A 24,186-nucleotide genomic window follows, 5' to 3' on the forward strand; every position below is an offset into this window, starting at 1 on the left:
AATACCACCCACAGGACTAGGACTGAAGGGACTCCAATACCACCCACAGGACTAGGACTGAAGGGACTCCAATACCACCCACAGGACTAGGACTGAAGGGACTCCAATACCACCCACAGGACGAGGACTGAAGGGACTCCAATACCACCCACAGGACTAGGACTGAAGGGACTCAATACCACCCACAGGACTAGGTGGTCTTGTGTCCCTAGTCGTCTCATGACAACACTGATGATCCCTTCTGTCTGTCCCGTCTCAGTTCTGGCAGTTCGGGGAGTGGCTGGACGTCGTGATCGATGACCGGCTGCCGGTCAAAGACGGAGAGCTGATGTTCGTCCACTCTGCGGAGGGGAGGGAGTTCTGGAGCGCCCTGCTGGAGAAGGCCTACGCCAAGTAAGACCTGAATCTTTCCAGAGACAGTCTCATGTCCCTCCGCCGTGTCTCATGTCAACCCGGTAAGCTGGTCTGAGTGGAGGCCTACAGGTGATAACCAGACGGTGTGTCAGGTGTATTTGTGGCTTCAGGTTCTTGTTCCTACACATTGCTGCATTATTCATGTTAACCCTGAGTCCTCTGGTGGGAACGAGTCCTCTGAGTCCTCTAGTGTGAGCGTTGTGATGTCGCTGCAGGATGAACGGCTGTTACGAGGCTCTGTCTGGAGGGTCCACCACTGAGGGTTTTGAGGACTTCACCGGAGGAATTGCAGAGGCCCACGACCTGAGTGAACCGGATCCACATCTGTTCCACATCATCCAGAAAGCTCAGAACCGCGGATCCTTGATGGGCTGCTCCATAGACGTAAGCTCTGAGAACATAGGGGGAGCCACAGGGTACTAGAGGGGCTCAATAGGGGTACTACAGGGTACTAGAGGGGCTGAACTGGGTACTACAGGGTACTAGAGTTGCTAAACAGGGTACTACAGGGTACGAGAGGGACTGAACAGGGTACTACAGGGCAGGGTTTTTCCTGGGTCAAAATGGGTCTTCGGTGCTCCCAAAAAAAGTGTGCGCGGAGCGCGCACCGTCTATTCGTGCAGGTCAGGCTGTTGAGTGATCAGCAGCTGGCCGCTCGGTCCATTCGCGCACCTCACAGTTGCGTATTGATCAGACAAGAATACACGCTTATCAACTCCAGTGTCTCCCCTACTATTATAACAGGGGGAAATCTCCACCTGCCACTCTGTAATTTTCGTCTACCCCCCCCCCCCCCCCCGTCAACAACTCATCTCGGCTCGTGCGCGCCAGAGCTCCGATGCCGGCGCGCGCCTCGCTCAGCGGTGATGCGCGTACACAGGTGAGCACACCTCAGTGTTAAATTAAGCTTCGAGCACCAACATGGCTAGCGGCACTAGTCCCGCCCCCTGAAGCTGTAAACCTCGGGGAAACACTGAACTCGATTACTATTGATCCAAACAGAACGAGGGTTCGGCTGGAGCCTACTTGAAACATACTATTGAGAACATATTCGCTGACATGCACGTGATGAACACAGTTTTTATTTTTTCGGGATTTGTCATAGGCGCTCGGGAAAACGGCTTCGGCGCGCGCCCAAATTTTCTCTATGCAGGAAAAACCCTGCAGGGTACTAGAGTTGCTGAACAGGGTACTAGAGTTGCTGAACAGGGTACTACAGGGTACTAGAGGGACTGAACAGGGTACTAGAGTTGCTGAACAGGGTACTAGAGGGTACTAGAGGGGCTCAACAGGGTACTAGAGTTGCTGAACAGAGTACTAGAGGGTACTACAGGGGCTGAACATGGTACTAGAGGGGCTGAACAGGGTACTAGAGGGACTGAACAGGGTACTACATGGGCTGAACAGGGTAGTAGAGGGTACTACAGGAGCTAAACAGGGTAGTAGAGGGTACCACAGGGTACTAGAGTTGCTGAACAGGGTACTACAGGGTACTAGAGGGACTGAACAGGGTACTAGAGGGGCTCAACAGGGTACTAGAGTTGCTGAACAGAGTACTAGAGGGTACTACAGGGGCTGAACATGGTAGTAGAGGGTACTACAGGGTACTAGAGGGACTGAACAGGGTACTACATGGGCTGAACAGGGTACTAGAGTTGCTGAACAGGGTACTACAGGGGCTGAACAGGGTACTAGAGGGTACTACAGGGCACTAGAGTTGCTGAACAGGGTCCTACAGGGGCTGAACAGGGTACTAGAGTTGCTAAACAGGGTACTAGAGGGTACTAGAGGGACTGAACAGGGTACTACAGGGCACTAGAGTAGCTGAACAGGGTACTAGAGGGGCTGAACATGGTAGTAGAGGGTACTACAGGGTACTAGAGGGACTGAACAGGGTACTACAGAGGCTGAACAGGGTAGTAGAGGGTACTACAGGAGCTAAACGGGGTAGTAGAGGGTACCACAGGGTACTAGAGTTGCTGAACAGGGTACTACAGGGGCTGAACAGGGTACTAGAGGGTACTACAGGGCACTAGAGTTGCTGAACAGGGTACTACAGGGTACTAGAGGGACTGAACAGGGTACTAGAGGGTACTACAGGGCACTAGAGTTGCTGAACAGGGTCCTACAGGGGCTGAACAGGGTACTAGAGGGGCTGAACATGGTAGTAGAGGGTACTACAGGGTACTAGAGGGACTGAACAGGGTACTACAGGGCACTAGAGTTGCTGAACAGGGTACAAGAGGGGCTGAACATGGTAGTAGAGGGTACTACAGGGTACTAGAGGGGCTGAACAGGGTACTACAGGGCACTAGAGTTACTGAACAGGGTAATAGAGGGTACTACAGGGGCTGAACATGGTAGTAGAGGGTACTACAGGGTACTAGAGGGGCTGAACAGGGTACTAGAGGGACTGAACAGGGTACTACAGGGGCTGAACAGGGTAGTAGAGGGTACTACAGGAGCTAAACAGGGTAGTAGAGGGTACCACAGGGTACTAGAGTTGCTGAACAGGGTACTACAGGGGCTGAACAGGGTACTAGAGGGTACTACAGGGCACTAGAGTTGCTGAACAGGGTACTAGAGGGTACTACAGGGCACTAGAGTTGCTGAACAGGGTCCTACAGGGGCTGAACAGGGTACTAGAGGGTACTACAGGGCACTAGAGTTGCTGAACAGGGTCCTACAGGGTACTAGAGGGACTGAACAGGGGCTGAACAGGGTCCTACAGGGACTGAACAGGGTAATAGAGGGTACTACAGGGGCTGAACAGGGTAGTAGAGAGTACCACAGGGTACTAGAGTTGCTGAACAGGGTACTACAGGGGCTGAACAGGGTACTAGAGGGTACTACAGGGCACTAGAGTTGCTGAACAGGGTCCTACAGGGTACTAGAGGGACTGAACAGGGTACTACAGGGCACTAGAGTTGCTGAACAGGGGCTGAACAGGGTACTAGAGGGTACTACAGGGCACTAGAGTTGCTGAACAGGGTAATAGAGGGTACTACAGGGGCTGAACAGGGTACTAGAGGGTACTACAGGGCACTAGAGTTGCTGAACAGGGTAATAGAGGGCACTAGAGTTGCTGAACAGGGTACTACAGGGTACTGTAGGGACTGAACAGGGTACTAGAGGGTACTACAGGGCACTAGAGATGCTGAACAGGGTACTACAGGGTACTAGAGGGACTGAACAGGGTAATAGAGGGTACTACAGGGGCTGAACAGGGTACTAGAGGGCACTAGAGTTGCTGAACAGGGGAGTAGAGGGTACTACAGGAGCTAAACAGGGTAGTAGAGGGTACTACAGGGTACTAGAGGGACTGAACAGGGTACTACAGGGCACTAGAGTTGCTGAACAGGGTACTAGAGGGCACTAGAGTTGCTGAACAGGGGAGTAGAGGGTACTACAGGAGCTAAACAGGGTAGTAGAGGGTACTACAGGGTACTAGAGTTGCTGAACAGGGTACTAGAGGGTACTACAGGGTACTAGAGGGGCTGAACAGGGTACTAGAGGGTACTACAGGGTACTACATGTTCATTCATATCATTTATTTAGGTGAATTTAAGTTTGTAACTTGAAAGTCTTTTTGGTTTCAGATCACAAGCTCATCCGACTCCGAGGCCGTGACCTCTCAGAAGCTGGTGAAAGGCCACGCCTACTCTGTGACAGGTGCAGATCAGGTGAGAGGAAACGCCCCCTGCATAGCCACACCCCCTATATTCACCTGTCTGAACAAATAAATCTCACCACAGCATTAAACTACGTTCCCCATGAGTCAGAAGGCTGACTCGAGCTTCTGAGTTCTAAAAGTAGTTAAAAACGCTGACGTCCTCTCAAACACCTGAAGTTCAGCCCTTTAAGAGTCGTCCTTCAGATGTAACTCTGGTTTGTGATTGGCTGCAGGTGGAGTACCGCGGCAACATGGAGAAGCTGATCCGGATCAGGAACCCCTGGGGTCAGGTGGAGTGGACCGGAGACTGGAGCGATGAGTGAGTATGTTGGAGACGGAGGGGCTTCAACCTCAGACCAGTCCCTGCTGGACCGGGTCAGACGGAGCTCTGGGCTGGTCTCTGGGTTCTGACTCGTGTTCTGAAACCACGTCTGGCTCCCACAGCTCAACCCAGTGGGGTCAGATCAGCGACGAGGACCGAGACCGTCTGAGTCATCGCTCGGAGGACGGAGAGTTCTGGTAAAACTCACTTTTTATCTAACTACCTGATCAGGCGACGTGGTCGGTAAACCCACTGCTCTGTCTTCCAGGATGTCTTTCAATGACTTCCTACGACATTACTCCCGGCTGGAGATCTGTAACCTGACGCCCGACGCCCTGAGCGACGACTCCGTGTCCAAGTGGGCTCTGTCCAAGTTCGATGGCAGCTGGAGGAGAGGGTCCACCGCCGGAGGCTGCAGGAACTTTCCCGGTGAGTCCTCCGGCCGAGAGGAGTCTAGTGCCCTCACAGCCGGCTTGAGGTCTTGTTTTCCAACCGCAGACACCTTCTGGACCAACCCTCAGTTCGTGATCCGGCTGGACGAGGAGGACGATGACCCGGACGACGGAGAGAACGGCTGCAGCTTCGTGGTCGGTCTGATCCAGAAGAACCGCAGACGCATGAGGAAGATGGGTGAAGACATGCAGACCATGGGATTCGCCATCTACGAGGTGAGACCGGTGGTTTGGTCTCTAGAGGTCAAAGCTGTTCAAGGAGTCTGGTTGATCCGGTTCAGACGAGTAGGTCTACAGAAAACTGGACTCATCCAGTTCTCAGTGCAGCCGGTCTGAGAGGTGAATCCTGGAGCTTCTCTGAGCTGTTCTCTAAACGCTGTGAGAGGAAACAGGAAGTGGATATCTGGGCTGGTTCACCATCCTTAGACTCTTCTTCTCTTCAGAAGTTATAATTATAACCTTCAATTTTATATAGCGCTTCTTTTAATACCCGAAGTCGCTTACAGAGTCCAGAGTCCAGTAGTCATACACACACAGTCATACCGGTGGTGGAGCTACATCAGTAGCCACAGCTGCCCTGGGGCAGACTGGCGGAAGCGTGGCAGCCAATCAGCGCCTACGGCCCCTCCCCCAATCAGCGCCTACGGCCCCTCCCCCACCACCAACATTCATTCACATCCATACGAACCGGGGTGAGGCTGCGGTGCATGTCTTTATGATGGTGGAGGAAACCGGAGGACCCGGAGGAAACCCACGCAGACAGAGGAGACCATGAGGAGAACACGAGGAGAACACGAGGAGACCATGAGGAGACCATGAGGAGAACACGAGGAGACCATGAGGAGACCATGAGGAGACCATGAGGAGAACACGCTCCACACAGAAAGGACCGGGATTCGAACCCAGGGCCTTCTTGCTGTGAGGCGACAGTGCTAACCACTTGAGCGACCCCAAGTTGATCCTCCAGTCGTATAATAGTGGTCTCGGGGGGGGGGGGGGGGCGATCCAGACCTGACCATCTGAGGACATTTGTAAAACTCTAAGATTCGTAGAAAGATCCTCTGAGCACAAAGACGGGAGCCGTCGTCCTCTTTGGTCCACAGCACAGACCTGATCCAGACCTGGTCCACGTCACAGACCTGATCCAGACCTGGTCCACGTCACAGACCTGATCCAGACCTGGTCCACATCACAGACCTGATCCAGACCTGGTCCACGTCACAGACCTGATCCAGACCTGGTCCACGTCACAGACCTGATCCAGACCTGGTCCACAGCACAGACCTGATCCAGACCTGGTCCACAGCACAGACCTGATCCAGACCTGGTCCACGTCACAGACCTGATCCAGACCTGGTCCACGTCACAGACCTGATCCAGACCTGGTCCACATCACAGACCTGATCCAGACCTGGTCCACATCACAGACCTGATCCAGACCTGGTCCACATCACAGACCTGATCCAGACCTGGTCCACATCACAGACCTGATCCAGACCTGGTCCACGTCACAGACCTGATCCAGACCTGGTCCACAGCACAGACCTGATCCAGACCTGGTCCACGTCACAGACCTGATCCAGACCTGGTCCACAGCACAGACCTGATCCAGACCTGGTCCACGTCACAGACCTGATCCAGACCTGGTCCACGTCACAGACCTGATCCAGACCTGGTCCACGTCACAGACCTGATCCAGACAGGGGTGCTGACGGCTCTCTTTCTTCTGTTCCAGGTTCCCGAGGAGGTACGAGGACTAGCAGCTTCCTGCCGCCCCCCCGTTGGAAGTAATTGAGTTAGCTTGACCCTCAGCGTGACGTGTCCCTGTTGTGTCCCCGTCGTGTCCCCATTGTGTCCTCGTTGTGTCCCCATTGTGTCCCCGTCGTGTCCTCATTGTGTCCCCGTCGTGTCCTCATTGTGTCCCCATTGTGTCCCCGTCGTGTCACCATTGTGTCCCCGTCGTGTCCCCGTCGTGTCCCTGTCGTGTCCCCATTGTGTCCCCGTCGTGTCCCTGTCGTGTCCCCGTCGTGTCCCCATTGTGTCCCCGTCATGTCCTCATTGTGTCCCCGTCGTGTCCCCATTGTGTCCCCGTCGTGTCCTCATTGTGTCCCCGTCGTGTCCCCATTGTGTCCCCGTCGTGTCCTCATTGTGTCCCCGTCATGTCCCCATTGTGTCCTCATTGTGTCCCCATTGTGTCCCTGTCGTGTCCCCGTCGTGTCCCCATGTGTCCCTGTCGTGTCCCTGTTGTGTCCCTGTTGTGTCCCCGTCGTGTCCCCTCAGTCCCGCGGTCAGAGGAACGTCCACCTGAACCGGAACTTCTTCCTGCGGAACGCCTCCGCCGCTCGCTCCGAAACCTTCATCAACCTGCGAGAGGTGTGCAGCCGCTTCTGCCTGCCGCCGGGCGAGTACCTGATCATCCCGTCCACCTTCGAGGCGCACAAGAACGGAGACTTCTGCGTCCGCGTCTTCTCCGAGAAGCAGGCCGAGTTCCAGTAAGTTCAACCTCGATCACAGCAGAAGCTTCAAAGGAGGAGGAGGAGGAGGTTCACGATTATATAAAAAGGAAAGAGTACAGCGAATGCCACAGGAAAACAGGAAGGAAGTGGTAAAGTACTAAGGCCCGCCTCCTGCTTGATCCGATTGGCTGCCTTGGGCATTGATGAGTGGTGTGACTCCACGTGCTTAAAATTGAGAATATTGTAACTTTTATGTGCCTAAAGAACGCAAAGAAAACTTGCCGCGCGGCATTTAAAAGGCGCCGTGCCGGAGGAAGACGAGGGTGTGAGTGGCGTCTGGTGACGGAGCCCTAAAGAAGCTCAAAGCCTCTGGTGGCCGCTTGAGGAACTGCAGCTGAGTTTGAGTCATCATCTGTGTTTAAAAGTACTTTCTAATAATGATTTAATAAGTTGGTACGCTGTCAGATGTAAAGGGGAAGTCTCCTTCGGGCTTACCCAGAATGCATTGGTTCCCGTCTTCACTGTAGCTGGAGAGTCGTCGTGGTCTCCACGACGACTCACCTGTTGTCTGTCTCTGCAGAGAGCTGGACGACCCCATCGAGTCCAGAGTGGAGCAGGTGAGTCCTCCCTCCAGAACCTGGTGGACCGGGTCCTCCAGAACCTGGTGGAGCAATAACAAGAACTCTGGTTTCAGATCGAGATCGATGAAGACGACGTGGGCGATCGGTTCAGGGGTCTGTTTGGACAGCTGGCCGGACAGGTGAGCTGCTCATGTGGTCCAAGTCTGTATCCAGTTCTACCCGAGTTCTACCCGAGTCTCTGTGCTGCAGGACTGTGAGATCTCCACCTTCGAGCTGCAGAAGATCCTCAACAAGGTGGTGACCAAACGTGAGGAACTAGGAACGTCTTTGTTTACCTTCGGTCCAGGTGTTTCTACAGCTGTAGTCCAGGTGTTTCTACAGCTGTGGTCCAGGTGTTTCTACAGCTGTAGTCCAGGTGTTTCTACAGCTGTGGTCCAGGTGTCTCTACAGCTGTAGTCCAGGTGTTTCTACAGCTGTGGTCCAGGTGTTTCTACAGCTGTGGTCCAGGTGTCTCTACAGCTGTAGTCCAGGTGTTTCTACAGCTGTGGTCCAGGTGTCTCTACAGCTGTAGTCCAGGTGTTTCTACAGCTGTGGTCCAGGTGTTTCTACAGCTGTGGTCCAGGTGTCTCTAGAGCTGTGGTCCAGGTGTTTCTACAGCTGTAGTCCAGGTGTTTCTACAGCTGTGGTCCAGGTGTCTCTACAGCTGTGGTCCAGGTGTCTCTACAGCTGTAGTCCAGGTGTTTCTACAGCTGTGGTCCAGGTGTTTCTACAGCTGTGGTCCAGGTGTTTCTACAGCTGTGGTCCAGGTGTCTCTACAGCTGTGGTCCAGGTGTTTCTACAGCTGTGGTCCAGGTGTCTCTACAGCTGTGGTCCAGGTGTTTCTACAGCTGTGGTCCAGGTGTTTCTACAGCTGTGGTCCAGGTGTGAACCTGTCTCCCGGTCTCTGCAGGTTCTGACATCAAGACCAACGGCTTCAGCATCTCAACGTGTCGCAACATGATCAACATGCTGGACGTATCCTTCACACCTGTTCTGTCAGTTTGTAGTCTAGGTGAGAACTGGTTCAGCTGCAGTGGCTGATGGGTAAAATAATCCAGGTGTCACTTCCTGAACTGCTGCTGCAGGAAGACGGCAGCGGGAAGCTGGGTCTGGTGGAGTTCAAAGTGCTGTGGACCAAAATCGAGAAGTATCTGGTGAGCCTCGGATCCAGAAGCTGGTTCTGGTCCGTGTGGACTGAACTAAGACCAGGACCGGGACCAGGTCTTCATCAAGTCTTTCCCCTCTGTGTGACAGAAAGTGTACCGAGAGAAGGACGTGGACAACTCTGGGACCATGAGCTGCACGGAGATGAGGGTGGCCGTGGAGGAGGCCGGTGAGCTCTTCAGCACCTGACTTCACCTTGACCTTTGACCTTTATTAACTCACACAAACACTTTGAACTGTGGACAATTGGTATTCATTATTAGTTTACATCTAAGTACAATAACACGGGAACTCAATTCAGGTGTATTCACCTCTGACCCCTGACCTCTCCCCACTGACCTGTGACCCCTGACCTCTGCTCAGGGTTCAGCCTCAACAACCCGCTCCACCAGGTGCTGGTGGCTCGCTACAGCGACCCAGATCTCACGGTCGACTTCGACAACTTTGTGAGCTGCGTGGTCCGTCTGGAGAACATGTTCAGTGAGTCCTCCTCTTCAGAATCAGAATCAGAAACAGTTTTATTGCCAGGAATGTTTTCACAAACAAACGAGGAATTTTTTTTGGTGGAAGGTGCAACATTTGGACATGACAAACAAACAACAATCAACACGACAGAAAGACAACAAATAATGTGAAGTGTTTGGGTGTGTGCTTCAAGTGGTGTGTTTTAGTTAAAGTGCATGTTAAAGTGACGTGTGTGGAGGAGGGAAGAAGAAGGAGGAGGGAGGAGGGAGGAGGAGGAGGAAGAGGAAGGAGCGGGAAGAAGGAGGAGAGAGGAAGGTGGAAGAAGAGGTGGTAGTCCTGGGGGTGACAGTCAGTCAGTCCCGGGCTCCATTGATGAGCCCGACCGCCGTCGGGAAAAAGCTTTTGGTGTGGCGGGTGGTCTTGGTCATGATGGACCGCAGCCTCCTCCCCGAGGGGAGGGACTCGAACAGGGAGTGTCCAGGGTGGGAGGGGTCAGCGACAATCTTTCCGGCCCGCTTCATGCTCCGGCCCGCTTCATGCTCCTCTTCTTCACCATGCTCCTCTTCATCACGATGATGATGATGTTTCTTCTCCACAGACACGTTTAACACTCTGGACCGAGACGACTCCGGAACTGTTGAGCTCAGCCTGATGGAGGTGAGACGCTCCACCAGACCGCTGGCCCCCAGCTGTTGGTGGCCCCTGGAATGGTTCTTTAGAGGACGTAGATTGTTTGAAGTTGTTGAACTGGAATGTTCTTCTGCAGTGGCTGAACGCAACCCTGCTCTGAGGACCTGGAGCAGCCGGACCACAGCAGAACTATTGTCCATGTGGTGAATGTTGAATCTTAATTATGAGGGAGAGGGAGCACTGTCCACCGAATAAATATGTAGTTGATGGTTAGTTATGCTATGATGGGAAGGCTGTTTGTTCATGTTCAGAGACCTGGTTAGTAGCTGGTTAGTCACTATGAAGGCTGTTATAGATCTGTTATTCATGCTTTAACCCTATTTCTAGATGTGCCTTAAAAATAAAAACAAATAAGTGAGTCTGAAGTGATTTATTGAAAAACAAAAAGTTACGATTTATAAAATATGTCATAAATAATGTCGTCCAATGAGAAGAGGCCCCCTCCAGCTTCGAGGCGGGGCTTAGTCATCTGGAGCCCCGCCCACTCCTCAACCTTGTGATGTCATCGTGTTTTCTGGTGAGCAAAGCGCTCCGCCCACCTCAGAGCCTCGGTGATGTCACCACTGCTTCCTGTTCCTTTGGCAACCAGCGCCGTGCCACCGGCTCCTCCCCCGAGGTGGCGACACACCGCGACCGCCCAATCAGACGCCGTCAGGGACGTGGAGCCCTGAGGAGGGAGAGGAAGGCCAATAAGACGCTTCAAGTGAAACCCCGCCCCCTGATGTCAGCGACGGGTATGTCATCGTTACCTGAGGCACCCGACAGGCACACAGAACCTTCCCAGAATGCCTTTGGGGAGCGAGCAGCATCACGTGACTGTGAGGAGCAGCGGCGCTCAGCTGATTCACCGTCTTCATCAAAATCTGACAGGAGACAGGACAGGTGTGTGTGATGTCATCAGCGTGTTCACAGGTGTGTGTGATGTCATCAGCGTGTTCACAGGTGTGTGTGATGTCATCAGCGTGATCACAGGTGTGTGTGATGTCATCAGCGTGACACAACATGTGATGTCATCAGCGTGACGCAACATGTGATGTCATCAGCGTGACGCAACATGTGATGTCATCAGCGTGACACAGGTGTGTGTGATGCCATCAGCGTGATCACAGGTGTGTGTGATGCCATCAGCGTGTTCACAGGTGTGTGTGATGTCATCAGCGTGTTCACAGGTGTGTGTGATGTCATCAGCGTGACACAACATGTGATGTCATCAGCGTGATCACAGGTGTGTGTGATGTCATCAGCGTGATCACAGGTGTGTGTGATGTCATCAGCGTGTTCACAGGTGTGTGTGATGTCATCAGCGTGTTCACAGGTGTGTGTGATGTCATCAGCGTGTTCACAGGTGTGTGTGATGTCATCAGCGTGATCACAGGTGTGTGTGATGTCATCAGCGTGATCACAGGTGTGTGTGATGTCATCAGCGTGATCACAGGTGTGTGTGATGTCATCAGCGTGTTCACAGGTGTGTGTGATGTCATCAGCGTGTTCACAGGTGTGTGTGATGTCATCAGCGTGTTCACAGGTGTGTGTGATGTCATCAGCGTGTTCACAGGTGTGTGTGTCATCAGCGTGTTCACAGGTGTGTGTGTCATCAGCGTGATCACAGGTGTGTGATGTCATCAGCGTGTTCACAGGTGTGTGTGATGTCATCAGCGTGTTCACAGGTGTGTGATGTCATCAGCGTGTTCACAGGTGTGTGTGATGTCATCAGCGTGATCACAGGTGTGTGTGATGTCATCAGCGTGATCACAGGTGTGTGTGATGTCATCAGCGTGATCACAGGTGTGTGTGATGTCATCAGCGTGATCACAGGTGTGTGTGATGTCATCAGCGTGTTCACAGGTGTGTGTGATGTCATCAGCGTGATCACAGGTGTGTGTGATGTCATCAGCGTGATCACAGGTGTGTGTGATGTCATCAGCGTGATCACAGGTGTGTGTGATGTCATCAGCGTGATCACAGGTGTGTGATGTCATCAGCGTGATCACAGGTGTGTGTGATGTCATCAGCGTGATCACAGGTGTGTGTGATGTCATCAGCGTGATCACAGGTGTGTGTGATGTCATCAGCGTGATCACAGGTGTGTGATGTCATCAGCGTGATCACAGGTGTGTGTGATGTCATCAGCGTGTTCACAGGTGTGTGTGATGTCATCAGCGTGTTCACAGGTGTGTGTGATGTCATCAGCGTGTTCACAGGTGTGTGTGATGTCATCAGCGTGTTCACAGGTGTGTGTGATGTCATCAGCGTGATCACAGGTGTGTGTGTCATCAGCGTGATCACAGGTGTGTGTGATGTCATCAGCGTGATCACAGGTGTGTGTGATGTCATCAGCGTGATCACAGGTGTGTGTGATGTCATCAGCGTGATCACAGGTGTGTGTGATGTCATCAGCGTGTTCACAGGTGTGTGTGATGTCATCAGCGTGTTCACAGGTGTGTGTGATGTCATCAGCGTGTTCACAGGTGTGTGTGATGTCATCAGCGTGTTCACAGGTGTGTGTGATGTCATCAGCGTGATCACAGGTGTGTGTGTGATGTCATCAGCGTGATCACAGGTGTGTGTGATGTCATCAGCGTGATCACAGGTGTGTGTGATGTCATCAGCGTGATCACAGGTGTGTGTGATGTCATCAGCGTGATCACAGGTGTGTGTGTCATCAGCGTGATCACAGGTGTGTGTGTCATCAGCGTGATCACAGGTGTGTGTGTCATCAGCGTGATCACAGGTGTGTGTGATGTCATCAGCGTGATCACAGGTGTGTGTGTCATCAGCGTGATCACAGGTGTGTGTGTCATCAGCGTGATCACAGGTGTGTGTGATGTCATCAGCGTGTTCACAGGTGTGTGTGATGTCATCAGCGTGATCACAGGTGTGTGTGATGTCATCAGCGTGATCACAGGTGTGTGTGATGTCATCAGCGTGATCACAGGTGTGTGTGATGTCATCAGCGTGATCACAGGTGTGTGTGATGTCATCAGCGTGTTCACAGGTGTGTGTGTCATCAGCGTGTTCACAGGTGTGTGTGATGTCATCAGCGTGATCACAGGTGTGTGTGATGTCATCAGCGTGATCACAGGTGTGTGTGATGCATGATGGGAAGTCTCCCCTGGTCTTACCGACAGAGAGTCCGTCTCCACAGAGTCCACCTGCAGCTCCTTCCTGCCGTTCTTTTCCAGCACAGCCTGAGCTTTCAGGGCAGCCTGTGCAAAGCATGATGGGAAATCAGCCCGAGAAAGGCCACAGGTGTGTGAGTCGGGCGAGTCTCAGGTGCGTGCTCACCTCTCTCGCCTCCAGCTTCCTGACGGCGGTGTTACTGGTCCTCTGCAGAGCGCGGAGTCCAGTCTGCAGGTCTCTGCATTGCCACTGAGGGATGGGGGTGTTGTCCACAGCCTGTCAGACACGACGCAGGGCATCAGGACACACCCACACTATCGCTGCAGTGCATCATGGGAAATATACCTACATCCGACAGGACTCCGACCTCTTTGGCGAGCCGCTGAGCGGCGTCGAGGCTGGTGGGGGCGGAGCTCGTGAGTCTGGCTGCCAGAGAGGCCACATCCTGAGCCAACGCCTGGCCCTGCTCCCGCGCCTGAGGGACATCGATCAATACGGTGATCAGTTCCCCGATGAGCCGAGAACAAGCGGCACCCGATCCTGGTGGGACGGAGAGCATACTATCTATCTGGACCCACCCCCGCGACACCTGTTTCCCCGATGAGCCGAGAACAAGCGGCACCCGATCCTGGTGGGACACCGGAGCATACTGGTCTCTATCTGGACCTGCCCACCCTGTGTGTTATGCGCGGCTACGCATTGCGTGCTGCCGGCGCGGATACTGGGCGCTGCTATGCGCACGCGCTGGCGCGGCTACGTGGCGCGGCTACGCGGCGCGGCTATGCGGCGCGGATACGTGGCGCGGCTACGCGGCGTGGCTATGCGGCGCGGATACGTGGCGTGGCTATGCGGCGCGGATACGTGGCGCAGCGTGGCTATGCGGCGCGGATACGTGGCGCAGCGTGGCTATGCGGCGTGGCGTGGCTATGCGGCGCGTTACGCGGCGGCTACAGCGGCTATCTGTCACAGGTTGTGATTTATGATTTTGGGCTCGACCAAATAAACTGAATTTCAATAAAACCGAATATGCTCCATCGTGATTATCAACAACCATGAACCCAATCACTACAGCTGTTCTTCTCTTTTGGCCAGTTTCCTTGTTTGTGCTAGGCTAGGCTAGGCACTGACCCGTTGAGCCTCCCGTCTCGTCACAGCGATGATCCGACTGACTCCTTTCACCGTCTGTCTCTCAGACACGATCAGAAGATCCTCGATGGCTCCGGTCTGCAGCAGGTGACTGACCACAGGTAAACAACTGACTGACTACAGGTAAACAACTGACTGACCACAGGTCAACAGGTCAAGTGTCTTACGTCCCACAGCAGAGCTCTACAGAAGTCTCTTTGTCCGTCTCCTTGCCCATCAACACGGATACCACCCGGACCGGGTCCGGATACACCTGCAGACAGACGGGAAGGCAGTGAGACGGACAGTGAGACAGACAGTGAGACAGACAGTGAGACGGACAGTGAGACGGGTCACCTCGTCCACTGTCCTCAGCCCCTTGATGCTCTTGGCCTCCTGCAGAGGAAGCTCCTGGCTGTGGACCGTCTGATTGGCTGAGATGATGTCACTCACACACCTGTCTACCTGCTGCAGCTGAGAGACATCCAGAGACCTCTGAGGACGAAGAGACACGAGGAAGATGACACGATGACATCACAGGGGGCGGGACTACACACTTCACCAGAGAAGCCCAGTCAGTGAGAAGAGGTTTGACCTTGATGTCAGTGAGAAGAGGTTTGACCTTGACGTCAGTGAGAAGAGGTTTGACCTTGACGTCAGTGAGAAGAGGTTTGACCTTGACGTCAGTGAGAAGAGGTTTGACCTTGACGTCAGTGAGAAGAGGTTTGACCTTGACGTCAGTGAGAAGAGGTTTGACCTTGACGTCAGTGAGAAGAGGTTTGACCTTGACGTCAGTGAGAAGAGGTTTGACCTTGACGTCAGTGAGAAGAGGTTTGACCTTGACGTCAGTGAGAAGAGGTTTGACCTTGATGTCAGTGAGTCAGTGAGAAGAGGTTTGACCTTGACGTCAGTGAGAAGAGGTTTGACCTTGACACTGAAGTCGAAGCGGAGCCGCTCGGCCGACACGTGAGATCCTCTCTGCTGAACCGAGGGACCCAGAACCTTCCTCAGGGCAAAGTTCAGGATGTGAGTCGCTGTGTGGTTCACCATGCAGGACAGTCTGTGGACCTGTGAGAGACAGACGGGTAGACAGAGAGACAGACGGGTAGACAGAGACAGACGGGTAGACAGAGAGACAGACGGGTAGACAGAGACAGACGGGTAGACAGAGACAGACGGGTAGACAGAGAGACAGACGGGTAGACAGAGAGACAGACGGGTAGACAGAGACAGGCACAGAGACAGACGGGTAGACAGAGAGACAGACGGGTAGACAGAGACAGGCAGAGAGACAGACGGGTAGGCAGAGAGACAGACGGGTAGACAGAGAGACAGACGGGTAGACAGAGACAGACGGGTAGACAGAGACAGACGGGTAGGCAGAGACAGACGGGTAGACAGAGAGACAGACGGGTAGACAGAGACAGACGGGTAGACAGAGACAGACGGGTAGGCAGAGAGACAGACGGGTAGACAGAGACAGGCACAGAGACAGGCAGAGAGACAGACGGGTAGGCAGAGAGACAGACGGGTAGACAGAGACAGACGGGTAGACAGAGACAGGCAGAGAGACAGACGGGTAGACAGAGACAGACGGGTAGACAGAGAGACAGACGGGTAGGCAGAGACAGACGGGTAGACAGAGAGACAGACGGGTAGACAGAGAGACAGACGGGTAGACAGAGACAGATGGGTAGACAGAGAGACAGACGGGTAGGCAGAGAGACAGACGGGGAGACAGAGACAGGCAGAGAGACAGACGGGTAGACAGAGAGGCAGAGAGACAGACGGGTAGACAGAGACAGATGGGTAGACAGAGACAGACGGGTAGACAGAGAGACAGACGGGTAGACAGAGACAGACGGGTAGACAGAGACAGACAGACGGTAGGCAGAGACAGACGGGTAGACAGAGAGACAGACGGGTAGACAGAGACAGACGGGTAGACAGAGACAGACGGGTAGACAGAGACAGACGGGTAGACAGAGAGACAGACGGGTAGACAGAGACAGACGGGTAGACAGAGAGACAGACGGGTAGACAGAGAGACAGACGGGTAGACAGAGACAGACGGGTAGACAGAGAGACAGACGGGTAGACAGAGAGACAGACGGGTAGGCAGAGAGACAGACGGGTAGGTAGACAGAGAGACAGACGGGTAGACAGAGACAGGCAGAGAGACAGACGGGTAGGCAGAGAGACAGACGGGTAGACAGAGACAGGCAGAGAGACAGACGGGTAGGCAGAGAGACAGACGGGTAGACAGAGAGACAGACGGGTAGACAGAGACAGACGGGTAGGCAGAGAGACAGACGGGTAGGCAGAGAGACCTCTTCTCCAAGCGGCTCCTGGTCCTGAGCGATGACGTCATCTAGGACTCTGTTTACCTGGTCCAGGTGCAGCTGGACGCGGTCTCCGGTCCTCAGGCGGGCGGAGGCAGAGACCTGGTGCAGCACGTACCCCCCCGCCTGGACCACGGCCTCCACCGGGTACAGCACGTCCTGAGGACACACAGCCGGTCAGCCCTCGGCCGCTCGGCTCGTCTTCCCTTGATGCATTGCCAGAGACCTGCAGCCCGGCCCGGGTGAAGTAGCCGCGGTCGTGGGACTGACCCCCCTGCTCAGAGTAGAAGCAGGTCTGGTCCAGGATGACCCCGCAGCGCTGACCCTCGGTGACCTCTGACACCAGAGTCTGGCCGTCGTGTAGAGCCACCACTGTTGCAAGGCATGCTGGGAACACTAGGGACAAACAATCCGGTTACCCGTCTGCCCCCGAGAGAGAGACCGAGAGGTGAGACGGGTGGCACCGTAGCGGTCCTGGTCCAGAGTGTACTGGTACTTGAGGCCGTCGTCGGTCGGAGGGACTCCGAGGCGCTGCAGCTCCGCCAGGCTGAGGACGTCCAGCCTCACCTGAGCCCGGACACCTGACCGGAGCCCAGACGACACCTGGACAGGGAGACGGGTGAGCCTTCACAATAAGAGCCTCCGCGGTCACAGCAGAGGGAGACGGGTGAGCCTTCACAATAAGAGCCTCCGCGGTCACAGCAGAGGGAGACGGGTGAGCCTTCACAATAAGAGCCCCACAGAGGGAGACCTCACCTCGTGGCTCTCTGCCATCAGGCGGTCCAGCTCCTCGCGGTCCACCTGGACCCCCTTCTCCTCCAGCATCAGGTCCACCAGGTCCAGGGGGAAGCCCAGGTCCCTGTGCAGAGACCAGGCCACCGAGGCTGGAGGACACAAGGACACCACAAGGACAACACAAGGAAACAAGGACAACACAAGGAAACAACAAGGAAACAAGGACAACACAAGGACACAACAAGGAAACAAGGACAACACAAGGAAACAACAAGGACACAACAAGGACAACACAAGGAAACAACAAGGAAACAAGGACAACACAAGGAAACAACAAGGACACAACAAGGAAACAACAAGGACACAACAAGGACAACAAGGACACCACAAGGACACACCAAGGAAACCAGGACAACAAGGACACCACAAGGACAACACAAGGAAACAAGGACAACACAAGGAAACCACACGGACAACACAAGGAAACCACAAGGACACAACAAGGACAACACAAGGACACCACAAGGAAACAACAAGGACACAACAAGGAAACAAGGACAACACAAGGAAACAAGGAAACAACAAGGACACTCGAGATGATCATCCGGACCGGACAAGGGGTCCACAGACAATGAGCCAAAAGGGGGGCCTTTGAAAGTGACATCACTTCCTGTCACATGGTCAGGTGGCTGATGGGGACCGACCTGGGAAGACTCCATGTTTGTAGTCCTCCCGGTGGAGCGCGCGGTGGATCAGCCGGCTGCCCTGCTGCAGAGACGACAGGAAGTGAGCCTCGTTGTCGTTGATGACGTCCATGATCTGAAAGACAAGGCCAGCTGAGGACCGCCCCCTGTTGCCATGGAGACCCACGGAGAACGCTGCTGCACATGGTTTGGGCCTCAGGAGACTCACCCGGTCCGCCTCCCTGTGCAGCTCTGGGTACACGCCGCCCTGCACACAGGAGGGAACATGTGACACGTGACCAACCGGTCACCTGCACATGCACACGCGTGTCATTGTCTGTCACACGCCAGGTCCTTCTTGATCCCTCTTCTAGTCTCAGAAGTTTAACGGCGTTCACTTCTCCCACGGATAAAACAGGTCAGTGAAGGCCACTCTGGTGGAGCTGAAAGAGTCTGACGATGACTTCCAGAACTCTGATGTGGTCTGGTCAGATGCATGATGGGAAATGGGTCTCACCAGTGTGTGGGCGACGGTAGGAACCAGGCCGGCCAGCGCCCCCCGAGGAGCCCGAAGGACCTCCACGCAGTACCGGACCGCCCGGCGCAGAACCCTCCTCAGCACCAGCCTGCGGAGCACACGGTGAGTCCAGGACGGGAGCGCAGCCGGCGGCCGATTGGTCGGCGACTCACTCGGCTCCCGACATGCCGGGATGAACTCCGTCGGCGATGCAGACCGCCAGCGTGCGGACGTGGTCGGCCACCACGCGGTACGCCGTGTCCACCTTCCCCCGGTCCGCCGCGCCCGTCTGCCCGCCGTACGGGGCCACCGCCGACCTCTGGTCACATCGCCATGACAACAGGGAGCTTTCAATCACACCTCACTGCACCCGGTGTACTGGTGTTACGGTGTACTGGTGTTGTGGTGTACTGGTGTTACGGTAAGTAAGTAAGTAAAAGTTTATTTATATAGCGCCCTTCGCAGTACGAATACACAGTGCTTTACAATAAAAACAGTAAAAACAGTACAACATCATCAATATCATCATGTTAAGCATAGCAGCAAGGTGCAGAAGCCAGTGCTACATTACAAATTGCGGGTGCATTACCTCCAGTACACAAGACTTTTGAGCAGTCACAAACGCAGTAGAAGAAACCAACAAACAGTAAATTAAACATAGAGAGCAGAAAACCGATAACACACAGAAACCTAACCCAGAAATGCCTGTTTGTAGAGATGTGTTTTAGCTGATTTCTGAAGCTATTTTCGGACTGAGCTGCTCTCAACACCTGCGGAAGTGTGTTCCACAGGCGTGGGGCCACTGCAGCAAAGGACCGATCGCCTTTTGTTTTTAATCGTGTGCGGCACTGCCAGGAGCCCCTGGTCAGCTGACCGTAAGGACCGGCTGGGGGTGTGCTGTATGATGAGGTCATATATATAACTGGGGGCGAGGCCGTGTATGGACTTAAAGGTAAAGAGAAGTACTTTGTACTGGATCCTGTACTGGATTGGTAACCAGTGTAGGGCAGCCAGTATAGGGGTAATGTGACACGATTTCTTTGACCTGGTGAGTAATCTGGCAGCTGCATTTTGAACCAGTTGGAGGCGGTTTATGGATGCCTGGTTTAGACAGGTGAACAGTGAGTTGCAATAATCCAGTCTGGAGGATACAAAGGCAAGTATAGCCATTTCCATCTCAGAGTGGGCGATGATGGAACGCAATTTCGCGATGTTTCGCAGGTGGAAAAAGCAATTGCGACTCAAAGTCATGACGTGTTTATCCAGCAGCATTGCCTGGTCAAAATGAATACCGAGGTTTTTAATGGTTGGGTGGACATTATTTTTGAGAGGGCCCAGATGTTCTAGTACCCTAGCTGTGGTGCCATCGGAGGCGATAACCAACACCTCGGTCTTGGTTGCATTTAACTGCAGGAGGTTGTTAGCCATCCAACCCCCAATGGCGGCTAAACACTCCATCAGGATGCTGAGGGACTGCATATGCTCCGGTTTAAAAGAGCAAAGCAGCTGGATGTCGTCAGCATAAAGGTGGTATGTGATGCCAGAGAATGTTCTGATCAGCTGACCCAATGGGATCAGGTATAGGGCAAAAGTAACGGGCCAGCACCGAGCCTTGTGGTACCCGCAGTGCAGATAGGCGGAGTCGGATTTATATGGACCAGCTGACACTGAGAAATGTCTCTCACTGAGGTAAGAGGCAAACCATTTTAGTGCTAGACCTGACACCCCAACCCAGTTCTTTAGCCTATCTAGGAGAATACTATGGTCGACTGTGTCAAAGCTGCACTCAGGTCTAGCAGGACCAGAACAGAACTTTTGCCACAGTCGGAGGCCATCATGATGTCATTAGATACTCCAAGAAGGGCAGACTCGGTGGAGTGTTTCTTACGGAAACCGGATTGAAACTTGTCACCAATGTTGTGTGTGGCCAGGTAGAGGTTAAGTTGGTTAGCTACAACTTTCTCCAGTACCTTTGAAATAAAAGGTAGCTTAGATATGGGCCTGTAGTTTAGGGGAGAGGAGGGGTCCAGGTTGGGCTTTTTGAGGAGAGGTTGGACAGCCGCCTGCTTAAAATAAGAAGGCACCACACCCGTGACCAGAGACATGTTTATAATTTTGACCAGACTGGGGGCAACAGAAGAGATAGCTTCTTTTAGCAGGGAGGTGGGCAGGATGTCTAGGGACTAGAGGAGGTCTTCATGGCATTTACTACCTCCAACACCTCCTCCAGCTCAACAGGTGAGAAGTTGCTCATTGATGGTACAGAAACTGGACTGGGGACCGGGGCAGGGGAGGGGTGATGTTGGCTCTAACATCTGCAATCTTGTTTACAAAAAACAACAGGAAGGTGTTACATTCCTTGTCTGAAGACACAGGAATCGATGGAAGAGGCGAGCCACGATTTTGCTGATGGTGTTAAATAACACTTTGGGGTTGTTTTGCTGGAGATAATGAGGTTTTTAAAGTAAGCAGCCCTAGTAGTTTCCACCAGAGTGTTAAAATCAGCTGTGAGATCTTTATAGAAGAGTCGATGGACTTCTAGGTTAGCAGCTCTCCACCGTCTCTCAGCTCTGCGCCGTTGTAGCCTGAGCGCATAGATTTCCTCATTCATCCAGGGAGATGGATTAGTTGGACGGACAGAGCGGTGACAAGGGAGCTACACTATCCAGAATGGCTGCGCAGTGGGCGTTAAACAAGCTCACTGCGCAGTCCACGTCATCAGACTGCGCCATCAAAACATTGCTGGGGAAACTAGTTCTGAAATTCACTACAGCTTTGTTATTTATAATGCGAGATATTTTCACACGTTTTTCTGGCATAAAATCATTGTCGAAAGATAAACTGAACATTACGGACATGTGGTCAGATAACAGCATATCTTCAATGCATACATTGTGAATATTTAGCCCGAGAGTGAAGACACGGTGTTGTGGTGTACTGGTGTTGTGGTGTACCGGTGTTGTGGTGTACCGGTGTTGTGGTGTACCGGTGTACTGGTGTTGTGGTGTACCGGTGTTGTGGTGCACTGGTGTTGTGGTGTACCGGTGTACTGGTGTTGTGGTGTACCGGTGTTGTGGTGTACCGGTGTTGTGGTGCACCGGTGTTGTGGTGCACCGGTGTTGTGGTGTACCGGTGTTGTGGTGCACCGGTGTTGTGGTGTACCGGTGTTGTGGTGTACCGGTGTTGTGGTGTACCGGTGTTGTGGTGTACCGGTGTTGTGGTGTACCGGTGTTGTGGTGTACCGGTGTTGTGGTGCACCGGTGTTGTGGTGCACCGGTGTTGTGGTGTACCGGTGTTGTGGTGTACCGGTGTTGTGGTGTACCGGTGTACTGGTGTACCGGTGTTGTGGTGTACCTGGTGGATGGCCTGCAGCAGGGGGGTGAACAGGTCCGTGTCGTAGTTGGACCTCTTGCCCTGCAGGACGCTCACCAGCCTCTCCAGTCCCATCCCGGTGTCCACACTGAGGCGGGGCAGCGGCCGCAGGCTGCGGTCCGGCTCCCTGAACACAGCCACGCCCCTTAGACCGGGCCCGGTACCACCAGCAGGTGTGAACCGGGCCAGGTGCGTGTATGAACCTGTTGTACTGCATGAAGACCAGGTTCCAGATCTCCACCACGTCAGGACTGTCGGCGTTGACGAGCGCCCCGGCGTCCCGCCCCCCCACGTGGTCGTAGTGGATCTCGGTGCAGGGCCCACATGGACCCGAGTCCCCCATCTCCCAGAAGTTCTCCTTCAGGCCGAACGGCAGGAGGCGAGCCGGAGGAACCCTAAGGAGGAGATCCGTGGTGATCCCGTATTCAACACAGGGACCAATCAGGGCTCAGGAGGCGACCATGTGACCTACCCCATCTCCAGCAGACCAATCAGGGCTCAGGAGGCGACCATGTGACCTACCCCATCTCCAGCAGACCAATCAGGGCTCAGGAGGCGACCATGTGACCTACCCCATCTCCAGCAGACCAATCAGGGCTCAGGAGGCGACCATGTGACCTACCCCATCTCCAGCAGACCAATCAGGGCTCAGGAGGCGACCATGTGACCTACCCCATCTCCAGCAGACCAATCAGGGCTCAGGAGGCGACCATGTGACCTACCCCATCTCCAGCCAGATGAGCCGCGTCTCGTCGTCAGCCGGTAACCTCGAGGCTGCGTCTCCAGCGAAGTACGACACGTACAGGCGGTCTGCAGGTATCCCATAATGCTTTGTGAGGAGGCTCCACGCCATGAAGCACGCCTCCTCCTGCAGGCACAACAACATTACTGTGTTACACCAAGCTCCTCCTCCTCCTCCTCCTCCTCACCTTGAAGTAGTCTCCAAAGGACCAGGTCCCCATCATCTCAAAGAAGGTGTGGTGGTAGACGTCCCGGCCGACGTCCTCCAGGTCGTTGTGTTTCCCTCCGGCTCGGACGCACTTCTGAGAGTTCACCACTCTCTGATAGGACGCCATCTCACTGAGGGGGTGGGCGGTGCCCAGGAAGACCGGTTTGAACTGGAACAGAGACCACAGGAAGACCGGTTTGAACTGGACCAGAGACCACAGGAAGACCGGTTTGAACTGGACCAGAGACCACAGGAAGACCGGTTTGAACTGGACCAAAGGCCAACTGCACCGGGTTCAGAGAGTTCATATAAATACGTGGAGAAGATTTTAAAAAGGAAATCACTACATTTATGAACAACGTTGTTTCTTACTAAACAGAAACTCTTGGAGGAGGACCTTGGAGGACCAGGTGCTCTTAGCCCCTCGTCTTTAACCCCTGAGGGTCCAGGTTCTGACATAATCCTGATCAACACATTCATACAAGGAGCAACAAGTACATCAGAATGACGGTTACTTATTAAATCCAATGCAAACTAAAGTACAATACTCTAATCATACAAATTAATTAAAATACTCAAGTAAAGTACAAGTACACCTGAAGTACTTGAGATGAGTAAAATGTCAATACTACAAAATAAAAGTCGTCTTATGTTAAATATAATCAGACATCTCTTGTTTTGAAAAGCTAACTGCTTGTTGTTGGACCGGTACCGGGTCTTCACTGACCTGGTTCATGCCGGCGTTGACAAACAGCAAGCTGGGGTCCCCTCTGGGCCGGACCGGGGCGGACGGGACCAGTCGGTGTCCGTGTTGGTCCCGGAAGAAGTCCAGGAAGGAGCTCCGGACCCAGGCGGCGGGCCGCTCCGGAGGGGCGGAGCCGCAGCAGGAGCGCGCTAAGCGGGCAGAGGAGCGGCCCGGCGGCCCGCTGAGCCTCCGGAGGACCAGAACCATCGGGACCCGAAGCATGGGGACCCGAACCATGGTGACCTCACACGGGCTGCAGGCTTCCACGCTGCGCACGCACACTCCGAGCCTTTCTTCTTCTGACGCGGTGTGTCGCCTCTACCGCCCCCTGCTGCTCACACT

At 53.9% G+C, this 24,186-nt stretch overlaps 2 protein-coding genes across 3 annotated transcripts in view; one reads left to right on the top strand and one right to left on the bottom strand.

Annotated features, from left to right (window-relative positions):
• LOC130191238 (calpain-2 catalytic subunit-like) overlaps nucleotides 1–10,615 on the top strand; it is a 12,285-nt gene extending 1,670 nt beyond the window's left edge. Inside the window, exons 4-21 of one of the 2 annotated variants that reach the window (XM_056410897.1) lie at nucleotides 260–393; nucleotides 630–798; nucleotides 4,014–4,097; nucleotides 4,321–4,406; nucleotides 4,532–4,606; nucleotides 4,678–4,838; nucleotides 4,908–5,077; nucleotides 6,597–6,608; nucleotides 7,142–7,353; nucleotides 7,898–7,934; nucleotides 8,012–8,077; nucleotides 8,148–8,205; nucleotides 8,848–8,912; nucleotides 9,023–9,091; nucleotides 9,192–9,270; nucleotides 9,465–9,581; nucleotides 10,165–10,223; nucleotides 10,333–10,615. In XM_056410897.1, the coding sequence (XP_056266872.1) occupies nucleotides 260–393; nucleotides 630–798; nucleotides 4,014–4,097; nucleotides 4,321–4,406; nucleotides 4,532–4,606; nucleotides 4,678–4,838; nucleotides 4,908–5,077; nucleotides 6,597–6,608; nucleotides 7,142–7,353; nucleotides 7,898–7,934; nucleotides 8,012–8,077; nucleotides 8,148–8,205; nucleotides 8,848–8,912; nucleotides 9,023–9,091; nucleotides 9,192–9,270; nucleotides 9,465–9,581; nucleotides 10,165–10,223; nucleotides 10,333–10,356 (1,677 nt within the window). In that variant the 3' untranslated portion in view covers nucleotides 10,357–10,615. The remainder of the gene's footprint in view (nucleotides 1–259; nucleotides 394–629; nucleotides 799–4,013; nucleotides 4,098–4,320; nucleotides 4,407–4,531; nucleotides 4,607–4,677; nucleotides 4,839–4,907; nucleotides 5,078–6,596; nucleotides 6,609–7,141; nucleotides 7,354–7,897; nucleotides 7,935–8,011; nucleotides 8,078–8,147; nucleotides 8,206–8,847; nucleotides 8,913–9,022; nucleotides 9,092–9,191; nucleotides 9,271–9,464; nucleotides 9,582–10,164; nucleotides 10,224–10,332) is intronic. The other variant, XM_056410898.1, reaches the window with a different exon arrangement.
• Nucleotides 10,612–24,120, bottom strand: aars2 (alanyl-tRNA synthetase 2, mitochondrial (putative)). Its single transcript, XM_056410896.1, has 22 exons — nucleotides 23,827–24,120; nucleotides 23,080–23,268; nucleotides 22,873–23,018; nucleotides 22,354–22,545; nucleotides 22,133–22,277; nucleotides 18,952–19,097; nucleotides 18,779–18,887; nucleotides 18,491–18,529; nucleotides 18,283–18,397; nucleotides 17,600–17,727; nucleotides 17,308–17,446; nucleotides 17,070–17,239; nucleotides 16,889–17,002; nucleotides 15,429–15,569; nucleotides 14,859–14,996; nucleotides 14,690–14,775; nucleotides 14,505–14,613; nucleotides 13,726–13,851; nucleotides 13,542–13,652; nucleotides 13,379–13,462; nucleotides 11,006–11,119; nucleotides 10,612–10,923 (listed from the first exon to the last, which is right to left on the bottom strand). The coding sequence occupies exons 1-22, from the start codon at nucleotides 24,079–24,081 to the stop codon at nucleotides 10,759–10,761; spliced, it is 2,961 nt and encodes a 986-aa protein (XP_056266871.1). The 5' UTR covers nucleotides 24,082–24,120; the 3' UTR covers nucleotides 10,612–10,758.
• Between the last annotated feature and the right edge of the window lie 66 nt (nucleotides 24,121–24,186).

This window comes from Pseudoliparis swirei, unplaced genomic scaffold (assembly GCF_029220125.1).
Source record: "Pseudoliparis swirei isolate HS2019 ecotype Mariana Trench unplaced genomic scaffold, NWPU_hadal_v1 hadal_29, whole genome shotgun sequence".
NCBI classification, from domain to species: Eukaryota; Metazoa; Chordata; class Actinopteri; order Perciformes; family Liparidae; genus Pseudoliparis; species Pseudoliparis swirei.